Source organism: Typopeltis vanoorti, chromosome 11 (genome assembly GCF_054136105.1).
Source record: "Typopeltis vanoorti isolate ZY-2024b chromosome 11, IOZ_Tvanoo_1.0, whole genome shotgun sequence".
Classification (NCBI taxonomy): domain Eukaryota; kingdom Metazoa; phylum Arthropoda; class Arachnida; order Uropygi; family Thelyphonidae; genus Typopeltis; species Typopeltis vanoorti.
In genome coordinates, this window is record NC_143559.1 from 91886728 (window position 1) to 91912010 (window position 25283).

At 34.6% G+C, this 25283-nt stretch overlaps 1 protein-coding gene across 1 annotated transcript in view; it reads right to left on the minus strand.

Moving 5' to 3' along the window:
* Window positions 1–9572: 9572 nt before the first annotated feature.
* LOC150101851 (uncharacterized) overlaps window positions 9573–25283 on the minus strand; it is a 126182-nt gene continuing 110471 nt past the window's right edge. The window contains exons 11-13 of the mRNA XM_090400678.1: window positions 23470–23599; window positions 12847–12895; window positions 9573–9749 (exon numbers count right to left, since the gene is read on the minus strand). Coding sequence (XP_090256804.1) covers window positions 9671–9749; window positions 12847–12895; window positions 23470–23599 — 258 coding nt within the window. The 3' untranslated portion in view covers window positions 9573–9670. The remainder of the gene's footprint in view (window positions 9750–12846; window positions 12896–23469; window positions 23600–25283) is intronic.

The following is a 25283-nucleotide window of genomic DNA, read 5'->3' on the forward strand; positions in this document are numbered from 1 at the left end:
TACTATAAGAGCAGCATAAGCACCCGCAGGCATCACATCTGAGAAGACATCATGATGCATGCGTTCCTGGAAACAAGAAGTCCCGTATGTTGATCGGTGAAGTCATCCAGCCTGAGACGATAAGAGAAATTCAAACTCGGAAAGGTGGTGCTCTAGAGGAGCGTATAAAACCCACGCCACAGAAGTAAATCACCCCATTTTTTCTTGTTCCTGCATTTCTCTTCGTGTGCTCCAAGAGTTCATCGCAGTTCAGCTTTCATTTTTGAGGGTTGACTTACGAAAAGTTCCGGCATGACACCGCAGCAGATTTCGGCAAGATCAACCGTAGGCCGTCAATGAGAAGGTCATCGATGGAAAACCTTAGCAGAGAGATAGCGCCCATCTCAGGCGAGCACGTGTAACCCATGTGGCGATAAGATCGAGACAACCAGGCATAACAAAGAAGGACGGAAGAAAACCGATAAAGAATAGATAAGTACTCTCACTTGTTCTAGCCCCTTTTGAGAATTGACTAACAGTGTTAAGAGAATGCATCTTAAAATTTGTAAATGGAAGAAAGAGTGAAGAAAGAACTAAGATTTATGTAAATGACTATGCTTTTGAAATGAACTTTAAGAACTTTCAGTTAGATAGATATTCCGTCGTAATTAATCCGAGAGTGATTATTTATGTGCTAAAATGCCTAAATGTCCAATTGAGCTGTAATTAAGAATGTATTATATGTTGAGTTATTGAATTTGCTAACATTTTGAAGTCAATGCACAATGGTTTTAAGAGTGAGAGAGTGAAAGAATGGTAGAAGTTAAATTAGATTTCATAACTACTTTAACTTGTATGGAATTATATAATGAGTTTAATAATTATTTTGATTCCTTACATGTGTTTCTGATCATGACTGACTCTGACTCTTCATAAAACATCGAACCTGTGATCGTGTGTGTGCGGAGATACCCAATTGAAAATAGTAGGGCACGACTGCAAATAAAATAAGCCAGAGAACCCAAGGCTTCTAAGAAATCAATTAACATTATTAGTGGCACCTGATATTCTATGATTATCCTAAAGGCTGAGTTTATCTCTAACCTTAAGGCCCAGGCTGGCACAGATAAAAAATAAATTTTGCCTGAGTGACCAAGATAACTCATGGAATTCAGGGAACAGGTAATTTCTGAAGGCCCTTAAAAGGTTAAATTACGTAAGAAAAGGTATAAGAGAAGCGAGACATAACGTTAAGATTAATATTAATGAAGATCACATAACAATGGCGCAACCAACTTAACAAAGAGATACATGCGATAGAATTTGATATAGCAGCTGAAGTAGGAAAGGATAAAGTTAAATATATTGCCTCGATATATCAATATCAGGTATATACGACGCAACATAATGCATTCCTGGATGCTGACAATGTCAAGTTCTTTCCTAATATCCTCGTTTTTAATATGATATTGCCATTGATGCCATCTGTACATGCCTCTAATCTTTCTCAGGACTCTCATATCTGCAGTCTCTAGTCTTTGGTCAAGTGTTTTACTTCTGACCCAGCACTCAGATCCATAAGTTAAAACTGGTTTGAACACTGTCTTGTATACAGCTAATTTAGTGTTCCGACTAATTTCTCTTTTATTCCATATGAATTTATTCAGTTGACTTCCCACCATACCAGCTTTGCTGATTCTGTTGTCTATTTCTATATTTAATTTACCATCTTCAGTAAAAATCATGCCTAAGTAGCTGAAATGTTTTACTTGTTCCACAGGTTCTCCATTCACAACACAGCTGACATTTTCAATGATTCTGCCTATTTTCATTGTCTTTGGATTGCTGAATTTCATACCATATCTATTACAACAGTTATTCAATTTAGTCAGAGACTCTTGCAGACTTGTAGCGGACTTATTCAGAAGTATAACATCATCCACATAAAGCAAAGAGCTGACATTAACATCTCCAATTCTGATATCATGTTTAATACCACTTTCCTTCATAATGTAATCCATATAGATAATGAATAAGAGAGGGGATAATGTACATCCTTATCTCACACCAGATTTAACATTAAACCATCTTCCTGTACATCCTTCAATTCTAACTGCCGACTTACAACTCAAATACAGACTAAGTATTGCTTGATACAAAGCCCCACTGACACCATATAACTGTAGCGTATTGAATAGCTCCTCTCTTGGCACCTTGTCGTATGTCTTTTCCAGATCGACAAAACTTAAATACAGATCTTTGTTATATTCCCATGCTCTCTCGACTATTTGTCGTAAAGTGAAGATCTGATCCTGACAGCCTATATTTGGCCTGAATCCAGCTTGTTTTTCACCAAGCTTTTCTTCCACAATTCTTCTCAACCGTTTCTCAAGTATACTTGCATAGATCTTGCCAGGAACACTCATTAGGGAAATAACTGTAATTCTCACATTGTTTTATTTCCCTTTTTATATATGGGCACTATTAGAGCTCTACTCATCGGGAATTCGTCTCTCTGTCCAGGCTTTCTGAACTATGCCGTGCAGCCACTATAAGACTTTTATACCACCATACTTCGGCATTTCTGGGGTGATTAAGGGTCAAAGCTGTATAACTGAGAGGAGACTTCCACATATAGCCTTTAAAGGAACGTGGAGAACCGACCAGGGCTCCTGACCTAATGTCCAATCCTCACCTTCTCAAGGTGCACCCTGTTGGGTATCTACCTGGATACTGAACGAATGAGGATGGGCTGGTAATTTGGGATTTAGCCGACCAAATTGTATTCTTATTGGTTAAACCAAAATAAAAAATGAAGGTACAACACGTTAAAAGATTTTAATGTGTGAAAATGAACGATAATTCACGAACATTTCCATGTTTAAAATATGCGGCTTGGTCACTGACATTTGCAACACAGATGTTATTTCGTTCAGTTTTGAGAACAGAGGATACACTGCCCATTGTTGTAATCGGCTTGCAGGCAATTTTTATGACCGGTCATAAACATCAATTTAGGAAACCCAACAGTATACAAGACAGTGTTCAAACCAATTTTAACTTATGGATCTGAGAGCCGAGTAAGAAATAAGAGATAGCATTAATGGCAGTATTATATTAAAAATGAGGATACTGACACTGTTAGCATTCAGGAATTAGAGCTAATCTAATCTAAGGTAGTATGGTCACAAACACAATGTGAGGGGGAAAGGTTAAAAAAACAAGTATTTTTTGGCAGAATGACAGGAAAAAGACCAAGCTCTAGGTGAACTAATACAGAAAGAAGTGCCTTAGAAGATCAAATATATCTGATAAGATTAATTTGGGAGAAAAATTGTTGATAGCAAGTTGGTAATGATGTAAACTTTTCATGTAGTGCTATCATAATATCTCGTACGCTCCCCTTATCAGGAATTTGATAGATGGGGACAAAGTTATGTGAGGTTACTTGGCTCTTGTAGACCAAGCTTTAATGGTCAAGGGGAAGGTGAAGTGAGGATTCTCAGAGGCAGATTAAAATTTTTAGTGGGCTGTATCTATCCAGAAAGCTGTAAAATGGATATGCCTAGTTCAGGAATGAAGTGACTTGATTCATTTTTCAGGTCAGATTAATTTGCAGAGGGTATGTCCTGAAAGAGCACCTCCTGTGATTCTGTCTGGATCTCCTCAATCCTGTGAAAATGCTCTTTCAGGAAAAAGTTGCAGGGAGAGAGAGAGGTCAGGCAAATAGTGGGGATGGGGAATGATTGCTTTGTTTTTAAGAAGCCAGGAATGTTGAATAGTGAGTGGTGTGGGCAGCATTTTGCAGTAATGTCTCATGTTCAAAATGTCCAACAAAATGAATTGAATGTCCCGTACAACAGTCCTACGATATCACATATGTCATGGATACTTTGCATATGGTCTGCAAGAAAAGTCTCATGCATGTTTATGGTCATCCATCCTTGAAGTGTTTGTACCACAAACCAGTAGTAGTATTTTTGAGACTGAAGCCAAATTCGATGCAGATTCTTTGCCCCTAAAAATCTGCCATTTTAGTTGAAGAAAATCAACAAACCACTAAAACATGATATAAAAATGCAAGTAACCCAAAAACATAGTCTCTCAGCTTGATGGCAATTGGCATACTGATTCATAAATTCCCCATACTTTTGGGTAGTATCTTACCTGCAGAAAATGCAGAACTACATATTTGAGCAATAGACAACACCAATAAAAAGATCTTATAACTGTGCCAGTAATCCAAGCATCTTTCACAGTATCAAAACATCACTGAATATTTCTGTTAACCGATGCTTTTTGTTCACAGCAATACTCTTATTGGTGCTTGAGCTGAGTAAAATCAAATGTGTCAAGAAATTATATTCTTGTTTAATCCTTTATCCAAGTGTAAGCAAACAAAGTTTGCATGTAAAGTATCTTCACAACTAAGCAAGGCTAACGACTTCACATCAACTGCCTTTGTATTCCACAGTGCAAAGTACACACCATTTCAGATATGTATAATGCTATGCATTATGGGAAATAATGCATAGCATTACCAGTCTGGAAAGTCATTAGATTCTATATATAAGTAGCCTAGTTGTGAAGATACTTCACACACAACCTTTATTTGCTTACTTTATTTGCTTGGAGAGAGAATTCTTCTTCTCTTCCGTCTAAGACAGGTTGGGTCTTCTCTTGAGCAGGATCTTCCAGTCTTCTCTATTCCTTGCTGTCCAAAAAAGTTCCTTATATGTTCTGCATCCTGAAATGTTCTTTATTGATTTCAGCCAGGTAATTCTTGGTCTTCCAGATCTTCTTTTTCCAGTTGGAAAAGTATTGATTAATACGTTAGGAAGTCTGTCTGTATCCATGTGTACAGTGTGGAAAACCATCTCAGTTGTTGTATTCTAATTTTTTCTATTATTATCTTTTTATATAATAATTCTTGTCTGACTGTGCTGTTTGTTTTCTTTTCTATCCAACAATTTCATTTCAAATGCCAGAAGATTTTTCTCCTCTCTTTTCTTAACTGTCCACGCTTCGGCTCCATGGATGATGTTGGTATAATTATTGATTCATATAATTTGATTTTGGCTTGCTTAGATATCTTGTTTGTTTTCCAGATTTTCTGTAATTTTTCCATGATGGTCCATCCTATCGCTATTCTGTGTTTGATTGTTTTGAATTCATCTATTGTTTCTCTTAGTTTTGATCCAAGATATATGAAGTTATCTACTTGTTCTCCATTTAGGGTGGCTGAGATGATAGTTCTGTTCCTCCCTTTTCAACACCTTTGTCTTTTATATAGTTACTGTCATGTGTTTTACAGGTTTCGTTTAGCTTGTTTATCAACCTTTGTAGTTCATTTGGGGTTCTTGCAATAAGGACGAGATCATCTGCATATTTGATATTATTTATGTTTAAACCATTGACACTGATTCCAGGCTCATTGTCTATTGCTTTCTTTACAACTTGATCTAGATATATGTTGAACAGGCATGGGGATAATGGGCATCATTGCATGATAAAGAATTAGACAAGTATATAATTTTGTGGCAAGTTTAATTTCAATTATATCCAAGTAAAAAGACTTTCTATATTAATGGGAATGCTAAGCATATTTTATTATAAAAGAAATATGATACCATATTCTGCACACAAGGTTCTTAAAAACTGAATTATTAATTAGCTTAAGTACGTTGAATTATACACCCTCTGTCCAAAAAGAAACCAAACTTTTAGAAAATAGAAACTAGTGGCGCCACCTGTTGTATATTTTTTGTTGTCGAAAGCGGCAACCTTCATTAGTGTTGTGTCAACTGTTTATGACATTTGTTTCATTAGAAACTGAGTTACAATGTGTTTTGACAAACGGTCAGAAAATGAGTTTCAAACAGAGAGCTGCGATTGACTTTTGTGCTAAACTTGGTAAAAGTTTTACCGAAAAGCATCAAATGCTTCAAAAAGCATATGGTGATGAATGCTTATCCCATACTCCAGTTTACGAGTGGTTTAAGCAATTTCAAGGTGGTTGTGAGATGCTTGAGAATGACGAAAAGTCGGGCCATCCAAAAACTGCATGATTTCATCAAAGAAAACCCGAAATCATCTGTAAGATTGATTGAAGATGAATTGGGGATTCCAAAATCAACTGTGCACAATATTTTGACTAAGAGTTCGGGCCTTCATAAATTGAATTCATGATATGTTCCCCACAAGTTGACCAACGACAAAAAATGTATCGAATTGAACACCTCATTAAAACCTCGTAAGGACTTGAACTTCCTCAAAACGATAGTTACTGGTGACGAAACATGGCGTTTTGGGTATGAGCCCTAAACAAAGCGTCAGAGTGCTGAGTGGAAACCACCAGAAAAGGAGCATCCGAAAAAAAGTCGCTTGGAGAAGTCAAAAGTAAAGACAATGCTGATTTATTTCTACGATATGAGTTTTATTGAGAAGTTTTGAAGTGATTGATAGCAAGAATCCATCGCATACGGCATGAATATCATGATTGAGGCAGCTGGTCACTTTTGCATGATAATGCACCATCTCATCGTTTGAACATTGCGAGACAGTTTTTGAGTAAAAACTAAGTTTGTGTGTTGGATCACTTGCCACATTCACCCGATTTAGCACCCCCATGACTTCTTTCTCTTCCCCAACTTCATTTGCCGATGAAAAGAAAGTGATACGACACCGTTGAAAACGTTCAAGCAGCAGTAACCATGACCCTCAACAGTATCCAAAAAAAATCAATATAAAAACTAATTTAATGAATTAATTGCCAGTGCCAAATGCTGTATCAAAGCTGTGGGAGAGTATTGTTGGATTCTGAATGAAGAGAAATTGTAATTATTTATACTCCCTTCAGAATCCACCATATCAAAGGCTACATTTGTAGATATTATTTTATGTAAATCTCTTGATATAAACTATTATTCATGTAATTACCTTTGAGTTTTTTTTTTATTTAATTATTTAATCTAGGATATGCATTAATAATGGAAAGGACGCTGTATAAAAATAACGTTCAGATTGTTTTATTTATTCCTATATTAATAGTAGAAGAATTTGTGTTCATCATATTAAATTATATATTATTTGAATTGAAAAATATCCTTTTATTTAGTTTCTGTATGTAAAGATATATATTAATAGTAGAAGAATTTGTGTTCATCATATTAAATTATATATTATTTGAATTGAAAAATATCCTTTTATTTAGTTTCTGTATGTAAAGATATAATGTTATGTAATGCTTATGCACTGCTCTAATTGTTGTCATGGAGACAGAGTTAAAAATAGAAATTGAAATTTCAATTTGAAATGGAGCACTCAGCACAGCAATGGCACTGAGAACAGTACAATAGAGATGAGGAAATAATTTATTGGCAGCACAGAGTTAAATAAGAGGCTGTAGTACAAAGAATTAAGCGCTGTGATCAGATTACAAAGGATCAAAATGTAAATTGATAACTCAGAATATTGATATGGAATTCTGAAGTTAATGTTGTATTCCAGAATTTTCAAAGAAGATAAATGAAAGCTGATTCTATTGTAAAGTAGTATATGAGGAATAAGTGAATTTTCTAGTGCAAGTGTGTCTGCATTTGTGATGTGCTGAAGTTAAAGATGAAGTTAATTTAAAGAAGATTACTTTTGAAATGTGTAGCTCCAGTGTGATAATTATCTAAAGTTTTAAGTGTGCCTCAGTGAATAATATGTGCAAAGATTTATTCCGGTAAGAACAGTTGTACTTTATAGCATTTTAGAGAAGTTATAAGAGTTATCTCCTTCTGTTAAATCCTAACATTAACTGTGGTGTTTATGCTGAAATTAGCCGAAGCTAGAAGATTAATAGTCTTCCCCCCTTAAGGTGATAGCTATCTCTTGACTGAGCTATGTGATTTCTGACTAAGGGATATATAAAGAATACTATTGTTAAAATATTTGCTGTGAATTTCAGTGGTAAAGAACTTTAGAACTATCTTTGCCTATTAGGGAGAAATTAGATTTTGAAGCTCAGTGTTTAATACCAAAAGTTAAATGAATGTTATGTGTAGTTGAACCGAGTTAATTTTGCATTATCTTATAACCAAAGTATGTTTATGTATATATTATATAACCTTGCATTAAATGTTTTGTGTTATTGATTTCAATTTGTTGTTAGCCTGAATCTTTTCCACTGCACTGTTCATAAAATTATCAGACCTAGCGGGAACCTCAAATGTTAATGTAAAATTCGGCCTATATATAAACATTAGACTGCTAAAGTTAATTAATATTTGATTACACTATTTTGCATAGACTAATTGCATCTAGAACATGAGAAACTAATATAGGGTGGCGCAGTATAATAGAAATTTCCCTATATTCGAATTAGTAATCAACATACAAATAATTAACTTTAATAAGAACAACGTTAAAGCAAGATGGCGGATCAAAAGACAGGAAGGATGATCCAACAGTATAATGATTTGAATAATTATAATTGGCATGCATTTTATTTTCTATCAAAAGTTCAGTTTCTTTTTGGACAGAAGGTGTAATGTAGTTTAGCAAATCCTAATTGATACTAAATTTGTTAGGATTAATTATTATGATTTTTAATAAGCATTAGTTCTTGCTTGCTGTTCATCTTCAGGGCCAAAGAGAAGGGAAGAAGCCAGTACAAATTACTTGGGTCCACAGTTGTATACATTTGCCCCCTTTTTTTGGGTGGGAGTAATATTAGTCCCAACCCCTATCTAGTCCTGTCCAAATCCTATTTATATATTTGAATGTCCCATCTGTACTTAATATCACATGCACATTCCTGGGATGTTCGGTAAACATATTTCTCCAGTTCCTGCACTGTTTTATTTTACTTTGCAATAGTATGAGTGCACTCCTGAAATTACTGGGGATTTTGTATTCTCAATTATGTGATAAATACTTGCCATATTACCATTCCCTCTCTCAATGAATATTTTCAGTGATGAGTAATATTTAATTTTATTCAGTATATTTGTCCCAAGTATTTTCTTCCTCTCACCAGAATGATTTTGGTTTTGTTTGAATTATGACCAAAGAAATGCCTATGAGACCAGTACGTTATGTATGCTAAATACATATTCTATCCAACTGCAAAAAGAAAAAACAGGCTTCTGAGAGGGAAAACTGCTACCTCTGTATGATATACCAACAAACTCTCCTTCAGCTAAAAAAACTAATGATTTAATGATTCCTCATGTTCTAGATGCAATTGCAATCCAAGTATTTCCCAATGATGAGCAATGTTACCATGTCTACTGAATATTCTAAGCAGGAGCCACAACCAGAGAGGATCAAGATATTTTTGCACTTTAAACTCTTCAGTATTTTGCTCTCTTCTCTACCAAATAATCTGCTTCATTAATCTTTACGAATCTTATATAGTTACAGCTATAACATCCTAATTTGACTTGTTTTGCTTTCCAATTCCACAGTTTAACTGCTAATTTTCAAGTTCTGTTCTGCTTACTATCATAATATTTATGTATTTGTCATATGCCATAGTAGTATGATATGTGAATCCAATTTCTTCTATTAACATACATCTGACCAGATGAAAAGTAATTTTAAAACTTTATTATAAAGCACAAATGACACTGAACATAAAACTCATTTCAAACAAGTTTTATAAAGGAATAAAGAAATTGTTTTTAATAAAATTAAAAAATATTTAATTGACTGCTTTTAATTCCACTTCAAAATGTAGTGTACTATTAGGTGGAATGCCACTATTCTGTTTGTTTCCATATCTGCAAAAATAAGTTAAATTTGTATTAGCATTGTTATTGTCATCAAAACATGTATCACAGAAGAAATCAAATGTAATACTATGGTTGAAAACATGCATATAAATCTTTAATAGTTCAATTTTGTAATTATATTATTCACATAAATCAAGAATTTCCGAATTCTTGATAGGTACCTCAAAAAGCTGTACAGCATATGTTTACGTTATCATGAGCTTCTTCCTCTCAATAATTATCTTCCAAATTAATCTGTATTTGCCATTTGTCAGGTCTCCAGTGCTGTCAGATCTTATTCTTATGTCAGTGTAAAGTACTACTAACTACTTCAATCCATTTAGATCTTAGAGATCTTGGTCTTCCTCTTGGCTTTATTCCTTACATTTAACACTTGTTCTGATTACCTTTCCTCTTCCAGCCTGTTTAAGTGACCATACCTCTGATAGTTTTTTTCTCATCTTTCTTATCACTTTTTTTTTAAATATGATTCTGCTACTGTCACCTGCTTGCTCTCAATTCCCCACCCCCCAGAACTCTCATATATCTACAATCTCTAGTCTGATCAACTGCTTCATTTATAACCCACCTCTCAAATCCATAAGTTAAAATGGTTTGAATGCTATCCTGTATTCTGCTAGTTGTGGAGAATTTTTGTTATTCCATATAAATTTATTCAGTTTCTCCCCAACATAAGCTTTACTTATTTTATTGTCTATTTCCATATTTAATTTGTCATTTCAGTGAAAGCTGTACCTAACCAGTTGAAATGTTTTATTTGTGCTATATGTTCCCCAGTGAACACAGCTGACGTTTTCCATATTCCTGCTAATTTTCATGTTGGATTTCTTAAAGAAATTATACAATTTAGCTAGTCCTGGAAATGAACCAGAAATGAAATGTTCGAAGACTCATATGAATGCATGAGTCTTAAAGGAGACATTCAGCAAAAAAAACATTCAAGTTCAAAAAAACATGAAAATGACTGAAGTTGAATTCATTAGCTCAAACTTCATTTTCATAATTTCATGTTTCCTATTACTATTTATCTTCATTTCCAATATTTCACTGATTAGAAATTTTGCATAAAACAATTTTCTTTTCTGAAAGAAACAATATTTCAGTTGATTCATATAGGTTACATGAATCCTCCACTAAGTTATTTGCAAGAGGTTTTATTTAAAATTATATATTTTTTATGTTTTTAATTCTGCATAATGAAGGGAATTTTAGAATGCTAATCGAGGGTCTTAAAGGCATATTCAAGTTATAAAGTTGACAATACAGCATTTTTCATTCCTGACATGCTTTATGTTGCAATGGAGTAATTATCACAACATCCGAATGAGCATATAATGCTTAAAAAAAAAATAATAAAATAATTTTAATGTCACTGCCTCTTCCCTTTCTTTCCAGAAAAAACAAATCTCAAAACACAGTTGACCCTCACTACAATAAAGTTGTAGGTCTTACAGGAATAGTTTACTATAGAGAATTTCCTCTGCAATAGGGTAAGAATCGAATTCAAGAAACCAGTTCTCTTATTGCTAGGAGCTAGTTAGTTCCTAGCAAACTTGTAGGAAACCAAGCCCCCCCCCACCCGCAGGAACAGTTTGTTACAGAGGATAGATAGTTTGTACAATGAATTTTTTTTTTTTTTTTTAACAGATTATGAATATGAGGAACTGGGTAGGACTTTCTTGGTAGTTTATTATAAGTGTCTGATGTAGTGAGAGGCAATTAATATAATACTTGGCATTAATAATAAAATTTTTAGTGATAAAACTAAAAACTTTTGCCCTGTTAAGTTCTTGACTTGGAAAGCTTTTGGTCAAAATCAATTATTATCTTTAACATATATCGTAATGGTCACACTGGGAATCCAATTAAAAGCATGAGTGTTGATCACATGAATAAAAGAATTTCATGCCTTGCAGTTACATACACTTTTCCTTTCATTTAACTATACTAAATTCAAAATGCAAATTTATGTTAGCCAACTGTAAAATAAATTTTTCATTCTCAACACAATTTTTTTTAATCTTTCCAATTTTTATAGAAAGCATATATTTTGACATTAAACTATACATATACAATAGCTCAATTTCTGTTGGAATATAAAATATAGATTACAGAAATAATTCAGAATTGCCTGCCCATCTCGTTGGCTTTTAAAAGATCTGATTTTCAGAATACCAAATAATGCTAGTCAGAATATCCCATTTCAAAAAGTGCTACAGTGAATTGTTGAAAATATGAGTTTGTCACACATGGTTGAAGTTTTTTGCTCATTGCTAGCTCTGTTTCAAACCTTTTATGGCTCTAACCACCTTCCCATGATTATGGCTTATGAATATATTCCTCCCCACCTCCTTTTCTGCTATTGTTTCTTTCACACCTGAATAATTCAGCCTTATTAAATCATACTTGACAAGAAATTATATTCTTGTTTAATCCTTTACCAAGTGTAAGCAAACGAAGTCTGCACATGAAGTATCTTTATGACTAGGCTATTTGTATATAGAGGCTGTTGAATTCACATCAATTGCTTTAGTACTCCATAATACAAAGCAACAGATTTCCTTTTGGACGTGCATACTGCTATACAATCAAGGGAAGGAGTCACTAACCAGATTGGTTTTGACCTTTACTGAGGTTTCATCAGTGGGAGCCAGACCCAAGAAGATACCAAGGTTGAATGAATGCAGAAGTCATATTTTCCACATACAAGTAGTAACAAAGGCATCACTTCATTATTAAAATACTACACTAAAATATTTCGTTTGCTCACACTTGAAGAAAGGATTAAACAAGAATTTGTGAAGTATAATTTACTTTGTAATCAAGCGAAATTACTTTTTATAATACAACCTTATTTCATTAGTCTTCAAATTAAGAACAGACTTTTGCTGTATTCTGAGGACAACCTTAATTTACTTATTAAAGTAAAATAGTCGGCAATTCACGACTAACCTCCAAAATGATGTGAAAGAAGATTTTGAACCATCTGCTGATTACCTCAGAGAAATATATCATTGTATTATTAAATTTAGTTGTCTTAATAACTAAGTATTTAAATAAATGATCAATTTGCATTCTCACTTACCCTAATTTGGGTGGAACTACAATTTTTCGCTTCCCTCCAACTTTCATACCTAAAATCAATTAAATATTACATTTTATTCGTGTTAGCAGATAAAACAGAATCAAACAAATACAATTTGGTATGCTGTATATGTAATTAAAATTAATGTATTTAAAGTACACAATATATAACAAAATAAATCAAATTGAGTATTCCTCATTTAAGCATTTTTATTATAACATGGCATAACAATGTAATATTGAGATAATACACATTCTTCTGTTGCTAATAGGGCACTACCACCAAACCTGGAGGAAAAAAAATAATTCTTCATGTAGCTTTCTCAGTGAGAGGGGTGCAGCACCATGACCATCCAGTTCTCTCTATTGGTGGCTTTCCTTTTTTGTTTCTGCATAGCCATGTGATCCTGTCTCCATGATCTTATATCTTCAAACCATGTCCTTCGTTTTTACCTCTTGATCCTTTTCCCATAATTTTTCCTTCCAAAACTGTTAGTATCCTCCGTCCTGCTGAAACTCTCAATACATGTCCTGTCAATCTCATCTTTCTCTGGATCATTTCCTGTAATAAAGATCTGAGTTCTCATTCTCTGCAGGACATCCATGGGTGGTCTGAAAAGTTCTTGGCCTTGACCATAGATGGCAACACTATCGGCAAGATTTTTTTTCCTAAGTTGGTACATCTGTCATAAGCATCCATGTGAAATTGCAAGTCATTCTATTAAGTAGTTTTTATACAACTGTCTGAAGCAAAAGTGTTGTCTGTATCCCTTGAAATGGATAAAATTGAGTATCGTGTGGTTTAAACTTTCTTTTACAAAGAATTTTATAACGCCAAAAGAAATTCATTCGAAGTTCATAAAAGTTTATGGGCACTCTTCTCCTTTATTTTCCACAATTAAGAAATAGGCTGCTGAGTTTAAAAGTACCCTTGAAGATGATCCATATGAAGGACGTCCAAAAAAGATAACACCAGAAATCATTGATCAAGTGCACAATATGGTACTGGATGACCGGCGAGTCAAAGTGCTTGAAACTGCTGACTATAGGCATTTCAAAAGAACATGTAGGATACATTTTGCATGAAGAATTGCAAATGAAAAAGCTTTGTGCAAAATGGTGCCCCACTCACATGAAAATCTCTGAACAGTACTTGGAACATTTTAACAAGAATAAAACTGATTTTGTGCGTCGATTTATTACTATGGATGAGACTTGAATTCACCATTACACACCAGAATCCAAACAGCAGTCAAACTGTCTTCTGTCCACTGTTCACAGAAGACAGTTGTTTAGCGCCAAAGAAGACAAAGTAATGGCATTGGTGTTTTGGGATACTAAAGACATTTTGCTTCCTAATTATCTTGAAAAGAGTAAAACAATAAATGGGGAATATAATTCCGATCTTTTAATGAGACTAGACGAAGAAATTCGTGAGAAAAGACCCAGTTTGCAGAAGAAAAAAAGTCATCTTTCATCAGGAAATGCACCTTGCCCACAACGGTGCTTTGGCAATGGGAAAATTAAGGGATCTGCACTATGAATTGTTGGCACATCCACCATTATCTCCAGATTTGGCTACCTCTGACTTCTATCTCTTCCCAAAACTAAAACTCTTCCTCACTGGTCAGCATTTTTCTTCAAATCAAGAGGTGATTGTAGCTGTAGAGGGGTATTTTAATGGCGATAACGGCGCTGCAGCATCGCTGGAATAAATGTATTAGTCTTAAGGGAGATTATGTTGAAAATTAAAAATTTTGAAATTATAAATCTGTTTTTGTATTGTTAGGCTGAGAACTTTTCAGAGCTCTCCTATATATAGCACCATATTTCAAAGGCCATTATCTGTTGTCTTACTCTCTTCTTGAATACCTAGGTCTCACCTCCATATGTAAAAACAGGCCACTCTTATGTTCTTGTCATTATTTTCTTTGTCTCGACAACCACAGAACTTCAGAGGAGATCTTTATTTTTCCAGAAGGCATCTTTAGCTATGGTTATTCTTATTTTATTTCTTTATCTTGCTCACCATCTGCAGTAAAGTAGATGCCTAAATATTTTTATTCTGTTGTATGTTCAATTTTCATGTTGTTTAGGAATATTTCTGGCTTGGATCTGTTCTCTTTTGAGATTTTCAGAATTTTTTTTTTTTTTTTTTGCATTTATATCATCCAAACTCTTTACCTTCTTTGATTAATTTGTTTCTGTTTTCTGCTATTAGAATGGTATCATCAGCATATCTGAGATTGTTGTATTTTATACCATTGATACTAATTCAGGATATGTTAAATATTGAAATAGATGAAAAGATAAAAGTAAATCCATGCACTGTGAACTGGGCCATTAATGGTGAAGCCCTTCCTAGCTAATCCAATCTCACCTTTCCACGTTGTGTGTCCTGCTGCTATAAATGCATATTCTTCCCTAGTTGGAGAAAATGTAAGCTAGATCGATAGGTAGTAAATGATCATTAACATGCAAAACACCACCACCATCTTGCTTAACAGAAGCCCCGAAGTAGCTTTTACTAGATTTTGGTTCCAGTTTTTGTCCCCTTTCTTTCTGATAGTCCTATATGTAAACAGTGCAGGAGCTTGATTCCCTGAAATTTAGGGGGGTTTGAATCCCAGAGTATACAACAATAAAACAGTTTTGCAGGCTAGACAGTACATGGGACTAAACCAAATAGTAATGTATTGGGAAGCTCCTGATTAGCTAGCAAATAATCCTGATACCACTTGACCAGGTTGTGCCTGAAAGGAATTTGAGTACAGTGGTATGTAGTGGTATTCAAGTGTGTGTGTGAGAGAATGACAGGGGAAAACTATCAAAGTCATGCAGTGAACTGCAAATTGGATGCAAAGTGTGCCTGTGGGTCTTTCACCCTTGCTACATATCTTACTGTAATTCCTTAAACTAATCAACCATGAGGAGCAACATAAAATACTTCATTAGCATAGATAAAAAAATAAAATTCCCACTAAAAACAATACCAAAAAAAATAACACATTCAAAATAAAACAGATCCATATCCACTTCAACATTCATGTACTTAACTAATTTCAGCAGTGTGCATCATCATCCCCACCACTTACAGAGACCTAAATCTGATCTATTTTTGAAAAAAATCTCAGTTACTACTGTCCACCTTAGGTTTCCAAACTACATTCTACATGTTTCCTTCCATAAGAGTGGAATTAATGCATTTGTGAAGATAACATTCTATATGACAAAATGAAAGATTTGAATCCCCTCTTTATGATCTGCTATGGATGAAAATTTTCCTGCTGCATTGTTACTCATTTGCTGTCTCTACTGCTCTCCAAATTCTAACAGCTGCTGATATTTCTATTATTTATCTGTGAAGTTTGATCAGATTTCAAATACCCAGGGCAGGCTTGTCTTCCTTTAGATTTTAATAGTCAACTCACGACTCTTTTCTCCAATTCCACTGATCAAGTTAGAAGAGATGCAGATATCAACTGTAAGTAAAAATCTTACAAATTATCCATCTATCTACACCTACAAGAATACCCAATATTGGACACAGATTATCCATCTGTCTACAATATCCACTCTCTCTCTCTCTCTCTCTCTCTCACACACACACAAAATCTCTTCTTAACCACTTCTACTGATAAATATACTGTAATGTCAGCTAATTCAAGTCTCCAATTGACTAAAAACTTTAATCAATACCTTCCTATATTTTTGGAATGTTAAAGTATTGATTAATGTTTTTAATTAATATTCTAGTATGCATTGTCATCAACGTAGAAGTTTATCTACAAGAAGGATGTTCACTATTTTGACTGTAGAAAGTCTAGCTTTAGAGAAAGACAGTTGAAGAGGTCAGAATGGTTAACAGAGTTTGGAGAGTGAGTATGAAAAGAGTAAGGCTGGCTTGGTAGGATATTTTGAGCCAAACATCAAATGGGGAATTCATGGTTTTGTAATCTCTGGCATGGTATGTTAGTTTTGATGAATGCTCAAGTACTACTCTTGTGGACAGTGAGGTGAACAGCAGTTATTAAGCCAATTGGGGTTCTGATAAGAATAGTAATTTTGGTTTAGATGATTGTAGGTAGTGGTGCAAATCATTTATATTGCTGTTTAGGCCATGGATGTTGGTGAAGTGTATGCGAAAATTTTTTTTTTTTTTTGTTGTTGTTTTTATGACTGATTTATATGATCTCAATCTATCCTCATAATCTACATTTCATAATTCTGAGATCTTTATTAAAAAAACACATTCACAAGAATTATTCTTTATTCTTGCCAAATAAAGAATTTATTCTCGATTTATTCAGGCCAAAATATTATTGCAAATATTTTGGCCTGAATTAACAAGCTATCATCGATGCATTAAGCATTATCACAAGGTGAAGCTAGGACAAAGGAATATTATTCATTTTTACAAAGTTCATCATCAAATTCCTGATATACCCTCAAGAGTGTGTACAGGATATGATAGTACTACATGAAAAATTACATCATTACTAACTTATCTACAATTTTCCTCCAAATCAGTCTGCTACCTGTCAAGACACCAACATTATCAGATCTTATATTTCTATCTTCTAAGCCACTTTTTACCATATTAATCCACCTATATCTTGGTCTTCCTCTGGGTCTTTTTCCTGCCAACCTGGCAGAGAACACTTGTTTTGCTAATATTTCCCTCTTCCATTCTGTTTAAGTGACCATACCACCTGAGATTAGCTCTGCTAACACACTCCTGGATACTGATGTCAAGTTCTTTCCTAATATCCTCGTTTTTAATATGATATTGCCATTGATGCCATCTGTTTGTGCCTTCTAATCTTTCTCAGGACTCTCATATCTGCAGTCTCTAGTCTTTGGTCAAGAGTTTTACTTCTGACCCAATTCTCAGATTCATAAGTTAAAATTGGCTCGAATACTGTTTTGTATACAGTTAAATTTAGTGTTTTGGCTAATTTCTCTCTTATTCCATATAAATTTATTCAATTGACTTCCTACCATACCAGCTTTGTTGATTCTGTTGTCTATTTCCATATTTAATTTACCATCTTCACTAAAAATTGTGCCTAAGTAGCTGCAATGTTTTACTTGTTCTATAGTTTCTCCATTCACAACACAGTTGATATTTTCAATGCTTCTGCCTATTTTCATTGTCTTTGTCTTTTTGGTGCAGACCTTCACACACCATATTTATTACAACAGTTATTCAATTTAGTCAGGGAATCTTGCAGACTTGTAGCAGATTTATTTAGAAATACAACATCGTCCGCATAAAGCAAAGAACTGAGATTAACATATCCAATTTTGATATCAGGTTTAACACCGCTTTCCTTCATAATGTACATCCTTATCTGACACCAGATTTAACATTAAACCATCATCTTATACTTCCTTCAATTCTAACTGCTAACTTACAACTCAAATAAACACTAAGTATTGCTTGATATAATGTTCCATTGACACTATATAGCTTAGCGTTTCGAATAGTTTCTCTCTTGGCACCATGTCATATGCTTTTCCAGATCTCTCCTGATTTGCGCTCACATGCAGACCTACACTTTTTACCGTGCAGGCATTCGGAACCGAATCCTACGGCATAGGTTGGTAACTCCTTATTCCTGAAGGTATCCTATGTCTGCAGAAGCGTTTACGGGGCCAGTTTGCATGCTTGCAGGAGGAAAAACCCAAGATAATCTGGAGAGAAAAACACTGGGGGGGGGGGGGGGGTTCATGCCCAAGACCAGCTAACTTGGCTATGTCTGAGAAAGATCCTAAGCTCCTCAGACATCAGCAACAGAAATTGAATGCAGTACAGTCCTTTCCCAGGCATACGGTTGCAGAGCGTGTAACCATTCGGCTAACAATATGGACTTTCCAGATCTACAAAACCTAAACGCAAATATTTGTCATATTCCTACGATTTCTCAACCATCTGTCGTAAAGTGAAAATCTGATCCTGACAGCCTCTATTTGGCCTGAATCTAGCTTGTTCTTCACCAAGCTTCTCTTCCACAATCCTTCTCAACTGTTTCTCAAATATACTTGCATATATCTTATCAGGACCACTCAGTAGAAAAATACTTCTGTAATTCTCACATTCAGTTTTATTTCCCTTTTTATATATGGGTGCTATGAGAGCTCTACTCCAATCGTCTGGAATTCATCCCTCTGTCGAGGACTTTTGAACTATGCAGTGCAGCCACTAAGACTTTTATACTTCCATTCTTGTGCATTTCTGGTCGAATATCATCTACTCCTACTGCCACTCCACGTTTCAGGCTTTTGATGACTTTTTCTACTTCAAGAATGGATATATATTCCTGACTACATGCCTGGTCAGTGTTTTTTAACCACTATGCTATCATCACTGCTTGTTTCATTTAGCAATTTTTCAAAATAATTTTCCATATTTCAAAGATATCTTTTTCTCCTGTTTTCATGTCACCTTTGTCATCTCTAATTCCTTTCACAGCACTCTTTCCTCCATTTCTGAGCTTTTTCAACAACCTCCAGAATATCTTGCCACCTTCTTGATATTTATTTTCTATGTTCTTGGCATGACATTTGTTTAGCTAGCTTTACACAGTGTTTAGCTTTCTTACATTTTTCTCTGTATTCTCTAAGAACACAAGCTGACTTATTTGCCAAGAACGTCCGGTGTCCACCATGGAGTTCTGATTTTTCTATCTTTACAGACCACCTCACCACATGCCTCTCTGGCTGAATCAATCAGCGTTTTCTTTAGGGCTTGCCACTGAATCTCCAAGGTTTAGTTCCTGTTCTCAAACTTTTCCATTTTTTCTTTGATAATGTTTGTGAACTGGACAATGAGGCACAAATAAGCCTCATTGTCCAGTTCACATCCGAAAGCTGCTCAACTTTTATTTGCTTTAAAACGTTCTTACATGTTCTTCTTTTCAATATAAAATTCAATTTTATCTTGCTCAAAACTAAATGGTAATCACTTCCAATTTCAAATCCTCTGTACATGCTAGTGTCCTGCACTAGGGAGAAAACATCACTATCAACAATAACATAGTCAATAAGACTTCTTCCTCTTCTCTCCATGTGAATTTGTGTACATTTTTATGTTGGAACATTGTATTAGTAATAACCAGTCCATGTCCTGAGCAGAAATCCAACAGGCATTTGCCATTATTATTAGGTTTGCTCTTTTCTCCAAATTTTCCCAAAATATTTTTGTGTCTGACAATCATTTTCTACTCTGCTATTTAGATCCCTAACAAGGACCAACTTTTCCTTTTTCACTGTGTCAGTTGCTTTCTCTAAAGCCTCAAAAAATTCCTCCACTTCTACCTTAGTAGAACCTTCTATGGGACCATAGGCACAAATAAGCCTCATTGTCCAGTTCCCCATTCCCCATTCCTCATTGTCCAGTTCTGATATTTGCCCACATCACTCTATTTGAGAATGCCTGCCATTCAAGAAGATTAGCCTCATATTTAGTGTTGAATGCTATGGCTACTCCTTTTCCTTCACTGTCATCGCCTGAATATAACATTTTGTATTTATTGCTCAGAAAGATATAACCAGTTTTTGTCTTTGTTTCAGTCACTCCTATTATGTCAATCTGGTACTTATCCAATTCCTCAGTTAGCTCCATTTCTTTGCCATTCAGGCTTCTTATGTTGATAGTGCCGATCTTAAACTCTGGTGATATTGAATGTTGAAAGTTTATTATTCTGGTGATATTGAATGTTGAAAATTTATTATTCTGGTGATATTGAATGTTGAAAGTTTATTATTCTGGTGATATTGAGTTGGGGTGAGTTTTAGGATTTGTTCCAGTAGCTGACTTTTCATTGTTTGCCCTGGTTCCCTGGCGAAAACAACGGGGGTCTTGTTTAACCAGGCGATGCCCCATCCAGCATGAAATTCTGTCATGTTGTACCATCACTTTTTTTTATTTTTGTTTTAGCCAATAAGAATATAATTTGGTCGGCTAAATCCCAAATTGCCAGCCCAACCTTATTCATTCAGCATCCAGGTAGATATCTAACAGGGTGTACCACGAGAAGGTGATTTTGGACATTAGGTCAAAAGTCCTGGCCAGTTCTCCGAATTCCTTTAAAGGCGATGTGGAGGTCTCCTCTCAGTTGTACAGCTCTGACCCTTAAGCACCCCTACAGGTGGTTGTTTGTTTAAAATATAAAATGCGATTACAGTTAAAACCAAAATAGATTAACTTTGAAATACCATAAAAAAATAATGTTTAATAGTTTGAATGACATGACATTAAAAAAGAATAGGGGGAGATTGGAAGGCATAGACAGTTGCATGCCATTTTTTGAGGTGAGATTCCCCAGACCTTGGCAATGGATAGCATTTTGGGGGGGGGGGGGGAACACCAATGTAAAAGGCAGTTGGACTAGAAAATATTGTAGTTAGTGTCCACTCTGAGCTGTACTAGGCTACAACAAATTTCTTGATTACTATGAAAGGAGACATGGGCCAGCCCACTACATACAATAACATTCAGTCCAATTATTCATCTCAAAAAATGGGCATTATTAAATCCTTGCTCAATAGCACACGCCATCTGCTCCAATTCCAAGGAACTTCAACAAGAACTGAACATCCAAAGCACCATACTATAGAATGGCTTCATCTCAAGGAAATTTAAATATATCCTGAACACTTACAAGCCTATCCCCAAGATCTCTGAACTTGTACAATGAGTCCTAATTCCATATATTGCTGGCATCTTGGAAGAATAGCAGAGATCCTTAAGAAATACAATTTAGTCACTACATTTCATCTTATCGACAAATTTTTCTCCTGGCTATCTTTAAGGAGAGATAAATATAGCCCCCCCCCCCCACTTCTTCCTCCTGGACAATAGGACATTCAGTTAAAAAACACTGGGAACACCAGTCTTATATAAACAACACTAATTCTAAAAAATGTGGCCTGGCACAGCACCAAGTGGACACTAACCACAATATCCTGTGGTCCAATACTAGCCTTTTTACATTGGTGCTGGTTTAGTTTGAAGTCTTGAGTGGATGTTTAAAGAAAGTGGTGCTGAAGCACTTCTACAGCACCCAAACTTAAATTAGAATGACTCTATCTGCCAAGATTTGAGAGTCTCAAGCTCATAAACGGGCAATAGCATGCCTTTCAATCCCCCCCCCCCAATTTTTTTTTTAAATGTTACATTATTCGAACTATTTATCTATATTTTATGGTGTTTTAAAGTTAATTTATTTTAATTTTATTTTGTAACCACCTACATGGTGGCACTCTGGCACATGGCCTGACCTGTGAAAAAAAGAATAACATTTCCTTGTTCTAGTTTCACCTTGTGATCATGCTAATACACTGATAATGGAATGTTTATTTCAGGTTGAAATATTTGCAATAATAAAATTATTCTTTATTCTTGTGAATGCATGTTGCTAACAATTGTTACTACATTACATGTTCCATTAAAAACTTGATCTTATCTTTGGAACTCTTCTTTGCAGTATTCCACAGCTTCTTTATTGCCTTAGAACCTGGGAGACCAAATCTAATTTATATTAACAATCATTTATGTATGAAGGGATCATTGCAAACAACCAATTCAGCAATGAATTATAAATTACAGGGTGTTCGGGATAAATTTGACATATTTATAATTAATTATATTTTTCCGTAAGTTACATGTATTAACACACACTTCTCTTCATTTAAAAGTTTGGACCCTTCTTCATTCATATACAAGATGTCAGAAAGGATGGATAGCTGGAACCCACCTGAATCATGGAAGAGAATAACTTGTATCATGATGATTCGTGCCCGCCATCAAAATAAGGATATTACGACTGCTGCCCAATGCTCCCTGAATACAGTAAAAACAATCAGGCATGAACTAGAGACTTGCAATGGTGACTACGAGGATGTAGCAAGAAGAAAGATCCCTAGCAGACGATCTGATTGCGTTCGTACAGCAGAATTCCTCGCAAATCTGCAGGAACAGGTGTTGAAGAACCCTGGCATTGGAATTCGGGCTTTGTTCGTGGAGTTGCTAACTGTAGTCAAGCCCTGGATAACAAGGGTAGCCAATGGTAGGCCGTATGTATGGCAGCAGGATTCGGCCCCTTGCCACACCCCTGGGAAAAGTCAAAAATGGTTGTCTGAAAATTTCTACGACTTCACCAGTCCAAATGTTTGGCCTCCAAACTCCCCAGACCTTAACCCCATGGATTATTTTGTATGGGGCGCAGTTGAAAAAGACACCAATCGCACTTCCAGTAATACAAAAGCCCAGTTAATGGATAAAATTAAAACAGTTTTTGCGGCCCTTCCCAGGGAGACTGTAGCATCAGCTTGTTCGAGGTTCCGAAGCAGAATTGAAGCTGTGATCGATGCTAATGGTGGTTATTTTGAGTAAATCTTGTTGATAGTATTGTAATTAACTCTGCCTGTAATGTTTTTTTGTCAATTCATTAAATTTAATAGATACAAAGAAGATTTTCTTTTTCCTTACGAAACTGTCAAATTTATCCCGAACACCCTGTATATGACTTTCATATTTCAAATTCACTGTAAATGATAGTAATCTAGAAAAGGTCAAGTGTTAAATATCACATTGCACAAAACAATTTAATAAACATACCTTCTATGCCTAAATCCCAACCTCTAATGACTTCATTTCTACCTAATCGGAAGGAGAATGGTTTCTCTTTTTGTGTCACTGACTCAATCTGTTTGTTATTTGCCAACCTAAGCACATAATATACATGAACCTGGAAAATAAAATTTACAAATTTCAATAATTAAGATTCGAGAATCAGTATATTAATTGTACTGTCCATAATTTGTTGTAGATGTTCTAATTTCTTAATCTATATAACTGGCAAAGCTTTTCAAACTTGTTCTCTTTCAGGCACTTTTAGTAAAATAAACACTCTATAAGAGTTGTTTTGCTTGTCTGTATACAATTTATTCTAGGACTTTGAGTGGATGAATCTTGGTGTATTTGGAATCTTTTCAGAAATTTCTTTATACCTATCATTTTTATTCCCCCCCCCCCCCCCAATTGGACTTAAAATGTAAAAGTAGTAATGGAACTCGTGCACTAGACATATTTAAATAATTTTTACAGCTTACATATGTAAATAAATAAATAATTTCTTTTTTACATGATTAAAATGTGCCAAAATTATATTACAATATCTTTGCTCTAGCTAAGATGGAATTTAATAAATTTTAAATTTTTTAAAAATTTCTACAACTATCTCTAATCCAGAGAATATTTTTTTAAAATTTCTAACCAAATGAAAAACTTTCCACAACTATGCATGATCTTTCTGTGCAACAAGAAAAAATAGAGGCAATCATTACACAATAACCAGTACTTTATTTCCAGTAAGCTACTAAATGCTACAAGAAGAATTAGAAGACCAGATTTCTGTTCTTCTTTTCCTCCTCTGCATCAATGTAGCTATTGAAAATATAATGAAAGATGTTAAAATATGTACGAGAATATATTCAAGAAAATTCAAAACCATTAAAGTGATGTTCTATATATTATTTCATGTGAAATAATTGACACATCCAAAGTTTCAAAATACAAATATTGAAAACAAACTGGAAAAACAAATCTTGGAAACAAACTCCAAATACTGAAGGAAGTCCCTTTTGGACAACTGCAGTTAGTATTCAAAAAGTCTGATATAGACATAAACAAAATGAAATCAAAAAATAAGTATACAGTTTAGTATAACATGATGTGTGCTCAGTATCAGACTTGTAATTTTTAGGGAATTGTTTTTGAACAGACATTGTGAGAAAGGTGGCATCTTTTAACAATCTACTACTGTTAAATCTGTACAGCGGATAATAATTTGAAGTTTAAAAAAAATGTGCACACGTCTATCATCAAGAAAGTTCAAATCATAAAATCTTTAGAATAATAAAAGGTGATGCCCACACTTTTCTAAGATAGGATTTGTAAAGAAATTCTTTAACACATATCAGGAAAGAGATGTGATAAACAATCATATATTAAAGTAAGATGCTGCCATCATGGAGTGTTCTTGCACAAAAACCAGTGTAAAAATACTCCAGAATTTGATGCTTCCCTAATAAAAGCAAACATCTAGAGTTCACAATTTATTTTTTCTTGTTTGGTTCTAGGGATAATTAATGATTTTAAAAAATATGTTACAATGATTTTTTTTATGTTTATTATCTGATAATCACCAGTCACCTTCTCTTATAAGACAATTAAAAAGTTTCCTCATTCATCTTATGTTTTTGTTGTGGTCAGTTTTTTTGAGCATCCAAGACAACTCTTCTCAATTATGCCTCTAGTGTTAAAACATTCTCTATACCATCCATATTTTGCACTTATCACTTCTAGGCATTCAAAGGTACCCTGGAAAGATATCGCAATCAGTTTGTAGAGTCTGTGCACAAAGCTGAATT